This window comes from Corvus brachyrhynchos, unplaced genomic scaffold (assembly GCF_000691975.1).
Source record: "Corvus brachyrhynchos isolate BGI_N302 unplaced genomic scaffold, ASM69197v1 scaffold221, whole genome shotgun sequence".
NCBI classification, from domain to species: domain Eukaryota; kingdom Metazoa; phylum Chordata; class Aves; order Passeriformes; family Corvidae; genus Corvus; species Corvus brachyrhynchos.
Genome location: NW_008236622.1, coordinates 432,459 through 447,974, shown reverse-complemented (window position 1 = coordinate 447,974; position 15,516 = coordinate 432,459). Strand labels below are relative to the sequence as shown.

General features: G+C 52.6%; 1 protein-coding gene across 1 annotated transcript in view; it reads left to right on the top strand.

Moving 5' to 3' along the window:
* The first annotated feature begins 11,025 nt into the window (after positions 1-11,025).
* LSG1 (large 60S subunit nuclear export GTPase 1) overlaps positions 11,026-15,516 on the top strand; it is a 27,101-nt gene continuing 22,610 nt past the window's right edge. Inside the window, exons 1-2 of the mRNA XM_017726395.1 lie at positions 11,026-11,100; positions 11,446-11,455. Coding sequence (XP_017581884.1) covers positions 11,026-11,100; positions 11,446-11,455 — 85 coding nt within the window. The remainder of the gene's footprint in view (positions 11,101-11,445; positions 11,456-15,516) is intronic.

The following is a 15,516-nucleotide window of genomic DNA, read 5'->3' as shown; positions in this document are numbered from 1 at the left end:
AGAGCGGACCGGGCTGTAATTCCAGCTGGCAGACACGACATCAAAGCACCTCCCCCCGCTGCCTGCCGAGTCATGTTTTGCAAGGTGCAATCCTGAACCACCACATCCATGGGTTCTTGGCAGGTTTGGGGCGATTTGTGCATCCCCCAGTATACTGTCAGGTGTGTCCCCTTGGCAATCCAGTTTCCAAAACCTGAGTTGCAGCACCTCTTGGACTAGTCCTGCACCCTGCAGGACTTCCCTGCTCCCTATGGAGTTTCATGTGTTCTAACTCCTCTGGATGGCAGAGCAGTTTCCTGGGGGAGCCCGGGATAAAATGCCCATCAGGGAAAGCCAAGAAAGAAACGTGGCTACAATTTCATTGCCAACTGGATGGACAGCTTTGTTAGTGAGGGAGCCTAGCAGAGGATGAGGATGAGGAGAAGGACTGCTACAGACAAACCCCAAAGACTTGGTGTCTCATGGCTCCAGAAAGCACAAGACATGCTCTTGGAGGCCCACCACCAGCCTCCTGACTGGCTTTCCCTCCACTGCCTCCTTGCTCTGTTCCCTTCCTTGGATTATCTTCTCTATCTTTTCTCCTTGAGCCTGGATCTGCCCCACAGCTCCTCTGAGCTGCTCTGAGCCTCCCCACCCTGGGGCAGCGGCTCCCTGTCCTTGCCTTTCCCAGGGGCCTGCGGCAGTCTCTTGTGGCACAGAGCCTTGCTGTGCTCAGCAGGAGCTATTCCTCCTTGCCCTTTGATGTATTGCATCCCTGCTTGGGACCGCTGATGGGGACAAGCCCTGGCTGGCGATCAAAGTCTCCCCGCCAAGCTCTGCTACTGCAGCCTGGCCCAGTCCCTGGGATTTCCAGGTGAGAAATCCCTTGCTGTTGCTCTGGGTGGTGGCACAAAGCATGGTGTGGTGGGTGCTGGGAACTTCCTGCACACTGCTGGGACCAGAGCCAGCATGGCACAGCACCCAGCTGTGATAACTGGGAATAAAAAGGGTTACTCATAAAAAATTACAAGTCAGTGCAGCCAAATCCAGCCACTGGAAAAATTCCAAATGTGTCAATATGTTGCATAGGCGTCTCCTGGTGAACCAGCCAGGCACAGCATGATTGGCACTCAGTTGTTTGCTGGCATGTGCTGCTTGCCCAGGCTGTGCCAGAGGCTTCTGCCAGGGCATCTGCAGCCCACAGCCCTCTCTGCGAAGGCCAAGTTGAACAATGACCCTGCTAAATCCACTTCCAGCACTGCACTCAGAGACAGCCAGGAGCGATGTGCTCTAGAAACCATATTTAGGGGAAAAATGACTCCTTCACCTACCCTTGGTGCTGGGCTGGCAGAGGCCAAAGCTGCATGTGGGTGCTGGCTCTGGGTCCTGGGCTTTGGGGCTTTCCAAGCAGCAAGCACTGAGGGCAAGTGCTCCCTGGGGAGAGGGCTGCATCTCCCTCCAGCTGCCTTCAAGCCCAGGAGCGCTCTGGGTCCCCAAGAGGTGTAGGAAGCAGCACATGGCAGCTCCATGCTGCTGGCAGGGCTGGTGGGACCCATGGGTTTGCTCACATCCCACTCAGTATCTCATGTTTTTCCAATGGGAGAAGCCATTTGCCTAATTAAACAGCAGTAACAAGCTTGGCATCACCAGTCATGCCTGAGCACACTGCAAATTCCAATGACACTTACAAGAGGAAATGTGCTGCCTTCTGGGTCTCTCTGCTAATATTTAGAAGGCTGACAGCTGTGTCCTGAGCCCAGTTGGTGCAAGGTATAATTAGAAAAGCTGCTTGAACAGTGTTGTTACAAAAGTGATGTTAAATAATGGTGCGGAAGGAAAATCCAGGGCTGTATGTTTCTGGGGTGTGTGTGCTACACTAGGCACCATGCCCAGTGTGCTGCAGTGATACATTTAAGGCAGCCTCTGCTGAGGGAAATTAGCATCTTTGTCCTGTACACCTGGTACACCATGTTCTTCAGATGCAAGAGGACAGTCATATTTAAAACCATCCAATAGAACATTTTCCAATTTTTATTTATCAACAGGCATCTATGTGTATTCCTGGAGAATGAAATATTTATCTGTAGACACATGCACGCAGAATGTGAGAGTGCCAATGTATTATTTATCACCGCTTCCCTCCCGTAGCTTATAAATAACTCATGAAACCTGGTTGCTCAGCAGACCCTCTGGACAGCTACCTAAAACATCTCCAGCTGCCACACATGCCAGCCCCAGGCACAGCATCCCCTGCCTCCAGGCCCTGCCAAGGAGAGGGCTGGCAGAGGGTGGCAATGCAGGGTGACATTGGCCTCACTGTCCCCACACATCCCTGCAAGTTCTGCTGGCTCTGCACATGGTGGCTGGTGTGGGTCATGGTTCCCCGACCCACAGACAGGGTGATGGAATCCAGGAGCCAAAGGGAACGTGCACGAGTGGCAGAGTCCCATGGAGGGAGCACAGAGGGATGTGGGTGCTGGCTCCTGGCTCAGCCACCTAGAAGGAAAACTGAGGCAGCCCTAGCAGTGAACCAAACATGCCGTGCTGGACTCTGTGGAAACATTGTCATCTCACTGCAGATGTCAGATGATGAGAGCTGTTGTGTCAGTAACACACCCCCCAGCCCCCACAATATGGGATACATCACCTGTAGTGAAGATCTGAGAGTTGTGACTGAGCAAAATGCCATGTCCTTGAGGGGAGGGATTGGATAGTGGCAACTCAATGAACCCTTGGAATGGAGGGGCTGAGGCTGGGAGCCCTGTCACAGAGCTGGAGTCTCAGTCAGAAACCAGGCTGCTCACACACAGCCTTTGTCTGCCCAGCCTCTGGGAGCAATGCATTGGGCCTTCTGGACAGCAAACCGGTGAGGGGGAAGGCCTGGGCTCTCTGAAGATCTCTGGGTGCAAATCAGGCCCCCATGGTGCTGATCTGGGACACTATTTGAAATGTACTGTGGGTGAACAAGAGCAGATGGGCATCAGACACACTTTATGGCTTTGCATATGTAACTCTCCTTTCAGTCATGTAAAAAGAAAAAAATTACCCTTCCACTGAGCTCTAGTGCCTTTCTCCAGTGCTTAAGATGGACACAGATAAAACAGATACCAGGAAGCTTTTTGCTTCCCCTGTAGAGTGACTGCAGAGAAATCAGTGCTGCTGCAGGAGCCCAGGGCCATGAGTAGGGGCAGGTTACAGAGATCAGGCTGTTCCTGCTGCACTGCAGGGGCAGGTTGAGGTCTGGTGTGGAAAGAAGGGGAAAGGGTCCCCTCAGCCAGGCCAGGCAGAAGCTAAGGAGCTCATGCATCTTGCAGGCAGTGCTAATACAGTGCACAGCTCTTACTCCCTGGAACAGCATGAGTCAGAGCAGGGGAACGATTACACAGAACCTAAAAAATAGAAAGCACAGTATTAATAACTAAGAATTACACTAAATTACTTCATAAATGAATTATCCTCCCTATATTACCTGCTGAGAGGAGGAGCATCCCTGCCTTCTCTGCAGAGAGAGGATGGATGGATGGATAGGAGAATGGTTTTCTGGACTTCGACCCTCCAGCACTGCAGGTTGCTGTGCTGTGCAGAACTGCTGGTGAGCACTGCTCTCATGGGCAATGGCTCACTTTGTTCATTGATAAACAGTGGCCACTTGGGAAATGAAGTGCAGCAGCCATTCAGCTTTGCAAAGAGATTCTGCACAGCAGCCAAGAGCATGGATCCGGCTGGATGGCAGGAGGAACTCAGCAGATTGCAGTTACCTTTGCTGTCCCATATCCAGGGCTCACCAACCATCTTGCTCCTGGCTGAGGCCAGGACTTCTCCAGGAGCCACCTGCCACTGGGTGCAGGAAGACCTGGGAGGACTTGGGGGGCAGCACCCCACAGCCAGCTCAGAGTGGCAGCAGCACCATGATATGTAAAGGGCTGGGAATGGGGCTGGAGTGGCCTCAGGTCTCATTGTTGGAGCATCCCCAGCCTCAGAGACTCCAGGGGGGTGCAGCCCATGGCTGAGCAGGACATGGGGATGCCAGGAAGTCACCAGCTGGCACTGCTGAGCACTGGCATTCTCCCAGCTGGAGGCGGTGACAGAGCTCATTCCCTTCCCAGGGTCACATCTCCAAAAAGAAAGGGAAACACTATCCTGGCAGCTCTGCATGCTGGACTTCCTCAGGGAGGCCGAGGACCAGGGCAGGCTAATGTGCTTGCAATGTTTGCAGGACCGAATATGTTTTCCCTTCATCCCAGCTGAGCAAAACTCAGTGCTCATCAGACAAGGGTGCTGCAGGTACTCAAGGCAGGCCCTGGTGCTGGTGAGCCAAGGGGCAGTGTGGCCAGGCAGGAGCCAGCTGCTGGGATGCTGCAGAGAGTCAGCAACCTTTATCAGTCTCTGGAGAGCATCATCTAGCACTGAGCTATTTCTCAGCCAGGGCTGTTATCGGGAGGCATTACGGGACTGTCAGGTACAGCATGTCTCTCAGCTGGAAGCGCGCTCCTCGTCTTGGGAATAGCCACACAGCATCCTTTGGGGGCTTGCTGGCTTTTGGTCCACTCCACTTCAAAGCCCAGCTCCCTGTGTGCGTTTTAACGAGGTTCACACATTCCAGGTTTCTAGGCCAAGCAAGGGCTTTCATTCTGTGCTGCACTCAGCAGCTCTGTGTGGATGCAGCCCACGGTTAAGTAAGGTGAGAGGCTGAAAGCGGTTCAATTTTGCAACAACAGCTGAGAACAAAGCACAGATTTTACCATTTAAAACTGGGACAAAACAGAGATGGAAGGTTTTGTGGGATTATTTTTTTCGTTTTCCTCTTAGCACCCAGTAGACTTCTGTGAGCTGAATTAAATGTAAGGTGTCAGTGGTCTTTGCCTCAAGCTGGAGCATTCCCGGTTGTGTCTGAATGACAAAGCCAGGATGAGGCAGCAGCACCTGGGGAGGAAAGGAATCAAAGAGGGGAAGGAGAGGCATGTCAGATCGGGCTTGCTCTCCTGGCCTGGGCTCTTTCTGGTATCTGATGCTGGTTCCTCTCAGCACTACCTATTTTTGTCTTCTATTTTTTTGTCCTGCACCTAGCACATCCAGCTCATGTCTGGGCCTGGAGTACATAGCAAATGACAGCAGGACAAGCAGTTAATCCTAACTGACCTCTCCTAGTGACTTTTCTTCTCCTTCCACCTTGGGTTGACTTGCAGAGTATCTCTTCACCTTGACAAAGAGCATTTTTATGTTGCAGGGCTAAAAGTCATCATCACCACAATGGTTCTTAAAACAACCCAGCAAAATGAGCTCATAAAAGCTCCTCTTGCTTAATGCATCTCTGATACATGGGCCGTTAGCTCACCTTGCCTTGGGAACACGGGCAAGCCCTGAGGCTGAGCCACGTCCTCTCTGAGGTGGCCCCCAGACAGGAGAGGAGAGCTCACCCATGTAGGGTAGGGCACCTGAATAGCAAACCAAACACAATTGCTGCCACCTCAGTCACCCACTGCCACATTCATAATGGATACCACACGGTTCATAGCAGGCTCGGAATCATTTCCCTCCTCACTGTCTGGATTTTAAATCAACCCACAACCTCCTCCTGAAAACCTTCTGAGCTGAAGCCATTGCAGGTCATGTTGTGCAATTTGCTGTTGCAAGACAAAGAAAACAAGTTCTTCTTTTTCTCAATTACCAAACTACTTCATCCAGCAATTTCCTTGCCTCTGTGCCTGGGTTTCAGTTAACCGTATTCCTCAGGGAGGGGAGGTCTAACTGCACCTCCGAGTGCCTTACTGCTGGTTCTGACATTAAAGACAATTGTGAAAATTTGCTGAAGTACTGTGACTCCCAGCAGCAGCGACTGAGCCTTGCTCTAGAGCTGAACGGGGTCAAGGCTCTCAGAGGTTGCAGGCAGATGATGTCTGGAGGGGCTGCCTCTTCCCCGGAGACAAACCATGTCTGCCTGTCTCTGTGTGGCTCTTGCCAGAGGCTTTGCCCTCGCAAGTGTTAACCCTGGTCCTGATAAAACAGCTCCTTCCGGGGGTCCCAGCACAGTCCCAGGTACTTGGTGGGGCTTGGCACTTGCCTGGGAGAGAGAATGTCACCCCTGCTTTGGGAAGAGGGCAGGGAGGGCTGTCCCCACAGCGCACAGGTGTCACTGGGGAACCTCAAGCCCCCATATGAAGCAATTCCCTGTGGCAGCTGCTCAGGGCTGGGATGTCCCCATCCCCCACGCATGGCACAGTGGGAGCAGCAGGGCTCCCCAAACGCAGCAGGCACCGGTGCCAGCTGCAGAACTCAGCTGCACCCAACCAGGGGACACTGGTGTCCTTCCCTCACACCATGGCAGGCACTGGCACCGGGGCTGTGCTGGCCGGCAGGTGCTCCCAGTGGGCTGTGCCAGGAGCAGACAGGCCAGCCCACTGCCACCAGCTTTTAGGACCGAGCTGTGATGGGCTGTGGAGTCTGTGTCTCTGCTGCTGCCTTTGCCATACTTCAGGGCTGCCCTGCTGGTGCTTTCCTAGGGACAGGGGACAGCACCAGGAAAACACATGGGACTGATGGCCAGGACCTTCCATGTCAGCTCTTTTGCAGTGCGAGGGCAGCACCCCCTATTTCACAGAGGGCAAGACCCCAGATCTTGGCTCACTGCAGCTCAGCTGTCAGTCCTGTGAAGCCCCCGTGGCCCCAAGGAGCCCACAGGGGTGCCCAGGCTCCTGTCTGACCACAGGTCTGCTCCAACCCCTTCAAACTTCCTGCATTTGTTTCACTCGAGCTATTTGGGGGAAGTAGGGTGTTGTTATGTCTTCAGCTCAGCATCTATTTAGAGAAGGATAATACTATTGTGGGGGAGGACAATGAGAATATGAAATGCCTAAAATTCTCTGTCTCTCACTATTTTGACTAATTATTTTTTTCCTCTTTTTCCTTCAAATGGGTATTTCCTTGGAAAATGACAGTGAGATTTGATGGCCTGGGTGAGGGGGATAAAGCCTGAACTAAGCCCACCAAGATGAGCCCAGACTGATCTCAGCTATAGCCCTAGTGCAGGCGCTATATTCTCCCCAGGGCAGAGCAAGGGAAGGTCAGAGGACAAAAGAGAAGGGATGACCCATACAGGAGATTATTGCCCTAGGAGACCTCAGTGCAGAGGACAGCAGCCACCCCCTCCTGCCACTTTCCCAGGGCTATGTTTAGCTCCTGGTTCTCTTGGGGAACCCAGATGAGCACCTGGAACACCTTAATGTCATTGTCCCACCAGAGCTGGCTTTAGCAGACTTTTTTTCCTTTGCAGGATATAACTAATTGGTCCTGACATCAGGGAGAGTCATGTTGGGTCCTGAAATAGCTCTCTGCAGAGCTTTACTTACAGAGGGGCAGCATGAGTGAAAGTGTACATGAAACTGCTTTCACAGGGAGGCTGCATGGCCATGGAGTGCACCTGAGTTCAGGTCATGTCTCAAGTCCTGGAAGCCCAGACTGGGGAGCAGAAAGAATGAACATCAATGGCCTGGCTGATGAACCTCACCTCTAGGTTAGCCCAGAGGTGCAATAAGGACTCTCAGTCTTACTACTGCTGCACAACAGGCCCTTGCAATACCCTGTGCCTGTAGTGGTCCTTGCTCCTCTGCCTCTCTGGTGGTAGCCTGGAGGGTTTGGTTTCCTTGGTGTTTCTCTCTTTGGTAACAGCAGTGAGAGCTGTGAAGAGCCAGGGGGTTCAGTCTACTTCAAAGCAGCAGTAACCAAAAGGTCTTTATGGGATTGGCCTGGGAGTCCAGAGAGGAGGCAGATTTTACCAGCTCCAGCAGACCCTGGTGGATTTTAGGGTCTCCTACACAGCTGTACCATGCTGTATGCTCTGCTAGGAATTCGCTGGGCCAGCGCTGCAGCCAGAGGGTTTTAGCAGCAAAGTCATGCATGGGGGATAACTGCTGCACTGGTGTGTGGGATAACTGCTGTACTGGTGTGGGATAACTGCTGCACTGGTGTGTGGGATAACTGCTGTACTGGTGTGTGGGATAACTGCTGCACTGGTGTGTGGGATAACTGCTGTACTGGTGTGTGGGATGACTGCTGTACTGGTGTGTGGGATAACTGCTGTACTGGTGTGGGATAACTGCTGTACTGGTGTGGGATAACTGCTGTACTGGTGTGTGGGATAACTGCTGTACTGGTGTGGGATAACTGCTGTACTGGTGTGTGGGATAACTGCTGTACTGGTGTGGGATAACTGCTGTACTGGTGTGTGGGATAACTGCTGCACTGGTGTGTGGGATAACTGCTGTACTGGTGTGGGATAACTGCTGCACTGGTGTGTGGGATAACTGCTGTACTGGTGTGTGGGATAACTGCTGTACTGGTACATGTGGGATAACTGCTGTATTAGTGCAGGGATCCCCTCCTTGCCATGCAGAGACTTTCCATTACAAGATGCTCTCTAAAGCCTGGGCATTGCTTAAGAAAGTAAAATTAGATCAGAGCAGCACTAAAGATAAGCAGCTCAGTTCTCATCCTGCAACTTGCCAGAGCATTGTGGCAGGTGGGAAGCAGGACAGGACACAGTGTCACCTGCAAGGATAGCAGCAGACTGCCCTGAGGGAGCCCAAGCTCATAGACCTGCCCCAGCCCTGCTCTGATCAGTGTGACAGTATTGGGGATGCCTGGGGGGACACTGGGATATGGGGTGGAATTGCTGCTGCTGAGCCAAGGGCAGAGCAGGGCAGAGACCTGTGTGTTGTGTGCTACATCTCAAATGAAGGCAAATGGTGGGATGGGGAAGGACTTGCCATGGCCCTGGGTGCTCCTCAGGCATCTGTGCATGATGGAGGCAGCACATACTCTGCTCTCTGTGGCTGCACCCTCCCCTTGCTCATTTTCCTCCTGGCCATGGTGCCTGTTGCTGCCGGGGCCCTGGCAAGACACCTTCTGGTCAGGCTCTCCTGGAACCCCAGAGAAGGCAGTGGGTAGGGCACAGACCCCAGGACCTGCCTCTGCTGCTGAGAAGCATCCATTTCTTCCCAGGTGAACAAAGGCAGGAGCAGGCTGCAGGGCAAACATGGTCTTGGCCATATTCAGAAGTCATTATCGCTAACACTCAGCTTTGACAAGCTACTGCAAATGAACATTCCTGCCAGTAGCTGTCTAGACCTGGCTCTCTGCTTGCGCTGGTCTCATCTCCTGGGCCACCACGGACACGGATAGAGCTGCCTCTGGGGGTCATCGACCACAGCTTGGGTAGAGAAAGTGCAGGTGTCCCTGCTCAGAAAGAAATATTTCCAGACTATTTTCCTCCACTTCCAGCAGAAGAGATGATGCCACACCAAAGTGGGTTTCAGACAACCATATTGCTGATCCTGGAGCTGAAGTTAAAATCCCTGTGCCAGCCAGAGGGGAATGAGGCATCCCAATGCCCAAAACAAGGTGCTGGGGAAATACCACCTCCCTACCTGCCATCTCTGATGCCTGGTTCAGCATCCCCATGGACCTGTTTCAAGCAGCAGAATGAGAAGTCACTGATAGGAAATGCAGGCATCTGCATTCACACTTGACTCTATTGTTTCGTAAGTATTAGCAGAGAGATTGAAAATGTAATTATGATAATTAAGCTAAATTGCAATCTTCCTACAGGAGCTACCAAATTATTTATATCAACTTTTCATCCTAACTCCCTTAACTGTTCCCTGCCCCAGGGTGCCTGCACTGTGTTCCAGTTCAATGGCATTTGTGAAACAGCAGCACATGGCAGTTCCTACTCAGCAGCAAATTGGGATGGGAAAAGAGCTATGTGAGAAATAGTGGTGCTGAGGGCTGAGCACTTTGGGGGCAAAGAGCCACAATAAGAGGGGAGAGCCAGAGGGAAGTGTGCAGGACTGGGAAAGGCAGTGCCCAGCTGCAGTCTGGGCTGCCTGAAAAGGGCAGAGCAATGCTCAGCAGGGCTGGATTTGGGCACTGCCTCTCCTGTCCCTTGGGGCTGAGGGTGTACCTCCCACCGTAATCTTTGGAGCTGGAGTGAGCACAGATCCCACTGTGGCAAGACTCAAGGGCCATGGCACAGCCAGGCCAGCCTGGTGCAGGGCCTGGCTCAGCACACAGACCCAGCAGCAGCAGCTTTGGTGCTGCTGCTCTGCCAGCTCCCTCCAGGAACACTGTCAGCTCTAATTAATGTCACAGTTCAGCTTGTTCATGGGTCCGAGCAGACCGCGTGCAACTTCACGGTGCTGCGGGAAGAGTGATGAATTCCATCCCAGAGCCTTTTCCTTGTGTCCCCCCTTGCTTGCCTGTGCCAGAGCAGCAGGGATTTCCAGACCCATATGCGACACCGAGCATGTCACCCCTCTTTGTGGGGTGGCAGCAGGACCAGCTGCGGGAGGCAGATTGCCCAGCTGCTTCCCATTTTGGAGCAGGACAGTAAGGGAGGAGCTCTATAGGCAAAGCCCTTTACTGTGACTAGTTCTCCAGGATCCTTCCCACCGAGCTGAGAACATATGTTTGAGGACATATGCCCCTGTTTTGGGGCATAGGGACAGATGATGTATACCACGATGCGCCACCACTGGGTCCAAGACATCTGGACAGTGGCATGAAAGCCTAGATGCCTGCAGCTAGCAGACCCTGACCTTCACCAGTCCTGGGCTATCCTGTCCCAGACCTCGCCCAGTTCCTACCATCACAGGGGCTTGATCTAAACCCACACATGGGAGCTGTGCTCTGGCTTACCAAGTCTGAGCAAGCAGAACATCACCCCGCTTGGGAAAAAGCATTCTGCAGCCTTTCCTCCACCTCCAGCCCTCAGCAGCAGCATGGACTGCAGTGACCAGGGTTGGATCTTGGAGGGTGCTGGGCAGCTGCAGCCTGGAGCTCAGCTCCTTGCAGAGCTGCCTTGTTGAGCCAAGGGCTGGATTGGGACCTTGTCCTTCATTATATAACTGTTTCTCCAAGTGTTTTCGTAGTGCTCAGCCCTCCCGCCAGGCAGAGCCCCCACCGGCAAGGGGGAATGTCATGGTTTTCTGAATGCATAGCTTTGATTTCCTGCTGGGCTGTAGCAGCAGACAATTCTGCTCCCTCCAGTTCATGCACACCTTGCCAGGCATTCACCAAGACTCAGACCCCTATAAGGCACCAGGCAGCAAGCTGGAGGTGCCTGGGGTGGGTGATGGAAATGTGGAGAGAAGCAGAACCTCAGAGGCCAGATCAGTTCAGTTCCTCCATGGGGCTCTTTGAGCCCCGCGGATGAACCGACCTGGCCTGGCCTCTGGGACCCCACGCTGTCCCTGTGCTGCCCTGGCTGCCTGCCCTCACATTCCTGTCCTTGCACATCATCTCCTTCCAGCTGCTGGGGAAAACAGCCCCTGCTGCTACCAGCGGCTGGGGTGAGGAGGGGGACACGCCTTCACAGCACATGAGCTCTGCGGGAGCTGGGGCTGCTGCTGACCTTGGAAATGCAGGGTTTTTTTCTTCCCAGCTCCAGGAGAAGCAGGAGGTGAGGCATAGCTGGCTGGCACTGCACCATGCTTGCAGCACACAAGTTTTTTTCATCATCAGTGGGACCCTGCCCACCCTCACCCAAGAAAACCAAGGGCTGTGCAGTGCTGTCACCCACAACCCCTTGGACAGTTTGATGATAGGTTGCCAGCCCTGTGCCTTCCTTGCAGGCTGAAATTGGGGATTTTTTCCCCGCTGAATAATAAAGGGTTTGGTGTGATGGCCAAGAATTGGGCAATGGGACACTTGTGATGCCTTGGGAAAGACTAACAGCAGTGGGACAGGTCAGCTACTCTTCTCCAACACACCGCCGAGGAGGAAATCCTGACGTCTTCCTGCTTCTCTGTGAATCACAGTGTGTGTGCTGAAGGTGACTTGGAATTGTCCCAAGGTTGTACTCAATACTAAGTATTGCCTGTAGCCCCCAAAAAGGAAAAGGTTTTCACCACTAACCTGGTGCCATTCAAGCAGATTTCACATCCAGGAGTCCAAAACAGCCCCTCAGCCAGCAGTTCCCACATCATCACCCCTGGTCAGGCAAACTGGATGTATCCTGTGCAAGGCACATCTCCAAACTAAACTGCAAATAATTCTGAATCTAAATCAGTACTACAGTCTAGGCTAAAAGTCATTTCATGACTTGGCTCATTCCACTTGACCACTGGGTAATTTTTCTGGTTGCACATGATATTTTTTCCTGTTGTGGATGAGGAAGACCTAAGGATGGGAGAAGGGCATGCTAAGGGCAGAGAAAAACAAGAAGTTGTACATGGCATCCTGCCAACACTTCCAGATTTGTGTGGCCCCCCCTCAGCCTCATTTTCAGGAGAAAATCTGTAGTACAACAGCAAATACACAGTCAATAAATAGTATTAGCAAAAAGGGCTCTTTTCTCCTTAATCTCTTCATATTCTGGGAGCCATCATTGTTGCCTGGAATAATCACATGCTCTATTTAGCCATAACACACTTGGGGAACCTCAGGCACCTGGTGCAGCACCTGACTTGCCAAAGCATCAGCCCCATGTGTCAGGTTCAGAGCAGGATCACTGCTTTTCCTGGTGTTGTGATGTTTGTTATAGGTATTTTCTGGCCAAGTCATCCCACACTGCCTGCTAGGTCAGAGATGTGTGAAGCTCAGTGTTCAACCCTGCTGTGCTGGAAACCTCCTTGGCTGGCCCACCAAGCCCAGGCAGGGCACTGGTTTTCACCAGGGGCAGATAGCAGTGCTTCACATGTAATTCTGCAAACATCTGTTCCTGCATTTGACTTCTTCCCACACAGTTCAAACCTACTGGCAGAGCTACCAGGCTGCCTTTGCTCTCCCTTTGCCTGCCTGTCCCTGGGAAAGCAGCAGTGGGATGGGGCTGCCGGCTGTTGGGGAGCAGTTTCAGAGCCTGTGCTGCTCTTTGCGCAGCCCTCACGCCTCCACTGCATCAGGGGCTGATTCACCATCCCCAGCTGTAAGGCTGAGTTAGTGCTGATGGATGGAGCCTGGTCGACAGGGAACGTGTCTCTGCCAACAGCCCGAGCAAGGGCTGTGCCACACTCGGTGGGACACTATCAGCGGGCAGCAGCCCTGGCACAGGGGCTGGCAGCAGTCCTGTCACTGAGCAGAGACCATAGAGCAGTTTGTCCTCTAGGCACGGGGGCAGGCCTTTCCCAAAGCCCTGCTGCACCTCCCCACACAAGCCCATCAGCCGGCAGCAGGCTTTTCAGCTTAGCAAGCAGCTACTTGTTTAAAAGGAAAAAACAGCAGCAGCTCAGCCTTTTACTCAAATCTGTTGGAGAGAAGTTCTCGCTCTCTCCTCCTCTCCTTTTTCTAGGAAGATGGTACTTCAAACTTGCTGTGTGGAAAATAAAATTACTTTTTTCTCCTCACATGCACTTGTTCTCATTTGCAGACCCAGGCATGCTGCTATGGGGAGGGCAGGGCAGCTAAGCACACATGAATAACCTCACACCAGCACTGCAGACATACATATCACATTTTTTTCTACAGTTCTAGTACCAAAATATCCCAGGCACAAAGGGATTTGGACTACAGCTAATGATCTATACAGGCCTCTAAGGAAACTGCACAGTAGCCCTGCTAATGGCTTCAAGGGGAAATACTTCAGGCCCTAGCTGCTGCTGCTGCTGCTGCTGTTCAGGGAATTGTGCTTTTAAGCTCTGGCGTGTGATAAAAACCTTTTCTCACTGTTGCAGACATGATGGCTCTTCTGGAGAGAGGAAAGGCATTGACTAAGCTAAGGCCATTAACCACTTTTAAGCACACACGGAGGATGTAAAGCAAACACCACCAGGTCATTCAACAAGCGGGGTTGTTAACTAACCCCCGTGACTCCCCTGGCGTGCCGGCTCTGCTCCCCAGGTGCTGTATTGCTCCCTGCTCCAAGCACTGCCTGTTCCCTCTGCCCCGGGAGAGAGCTGGGCATAGACCTGGGGCATTCACCTCAGCCCAGGGCACTGAACGTTCCCTGCTGCCAGCCAGGCAGTCTGGCAAGCCCCATCCTGGGGAAAGCACTTTGGGATTAGCTCTCCCTGGTGTTTCATTTCCCCTTCACGACCCTTCCCTCCCCGGGAAAGGCAAAGGGAGCTTTGCCTGAGAAAAAGCAGCAAGACACTATTTCTTTAGCAAGGTGTGTCTCAGCAGTGCCAGCCTGAGCGCGCTCAAATCCAGCAGTGGCCACCATCACCTGCTGCATCTCGCTGCCCGTCACAGGCAGACTGTCACCTGAGCACGAAGGTGCCCATTCTGAGGGGATTCCTCCCTCTCCCGATTACCCCTTCCCATGAAAGCCACACCACTGTACCTCCCTCCTCTGACTGACTCATACTGAGACAATAGTCTCGCTGGCGGGGTGGCAGATTTTGCAATGGGTTTTAATGAGGTATTTACAAGTTCCGAGGCGGGCTCCTTGCACAAGGAGTGTGGCCTGGCCCTGGCAGCTGGTTGGGCTCTTCATTGACATTCCTGCGACTTCACCGATTGCAGCACAGGCACAGTGGAAAACATTTAGACATCAGAAATGCCAGATTAATTATCTCTTAATTGATACCTCCACTTGGGGACAAATGAAACCGGAACATCTCTCCTGCCCTGGGAGCCTGCCACTTACAAACAGATTTACAGCTAAAAATACCGCGGCAGTCCCGTGGCTAATCAACTTCGCTGCTTACCCTGGGTGAGGTTATGAAATTGTCTCAGGCTGGCACTGTGAGCAGCGAGGGACCAGCTGCAGCACCTGGATGCAGACGACATGAGAGCTGTGCGGTATCCCCAGTGCCCAGGCGAGGGACAGATCACCCCAGGGAAGCCTCAGGGCCCCACAGTTTGGTTTCCTCAGACTAGGACCCAGCCAGAGTACCCTGACGAGGTTTCTCGCACTTTCCTGCCCATGGTTAGAGGCTGCAGAGAGAAAACCTCATCCCTGTGTCTTGTAAGAGTCCTTAAGCGCCCAGTGTGTTTCCCCGTAATGTAACATTCCCAGCCAGCTTGGGAATCACGCTTGATGCTTGAAACCACCTTTTTGTGCAGTGCTCTCCTGCACCTATAACACATCCCAAGGGATCTCTCCCCCCCAACTCCTTACAGGAATCCACACACAGAGGCCAAATTGCCACAGTGACCCCAGTTTCTTTTAAGTTACCATTATCTTTATTTTCTTCACATATGTGCAAACAGAGGAGATCGCAATGGTGGTGTTCTTAAAAATAACAAAATGTACTTGCATACATTTCCCTATGTACAGGTGAACAGCCACAAGTAGTCTTCTTTTGCACAGCAAAAGATCTAGAGCATTGAGACCGGGGACAGGACCGAGGCCCAAAAAAAAGGTCTAACTTTAAAATAATAATAAAAATAAAACCCCAACTTCACAACAGTGCAAACCTCTCGGACACGACAGCACGATGGAGTGACTTTAATGGAGAAAACAGCGGGGGGCCCTCTCGGATGTGAGATTTCTGACTGTAAACAAGGCGCAACACCTCCCTCCCGCCGCCCTCCCCGGGGAAAGCTATTCCAGGAATTTGGCAGATCTTCAAGGGCTGAGCCGGAGGTAAACAGCCCGCGGCC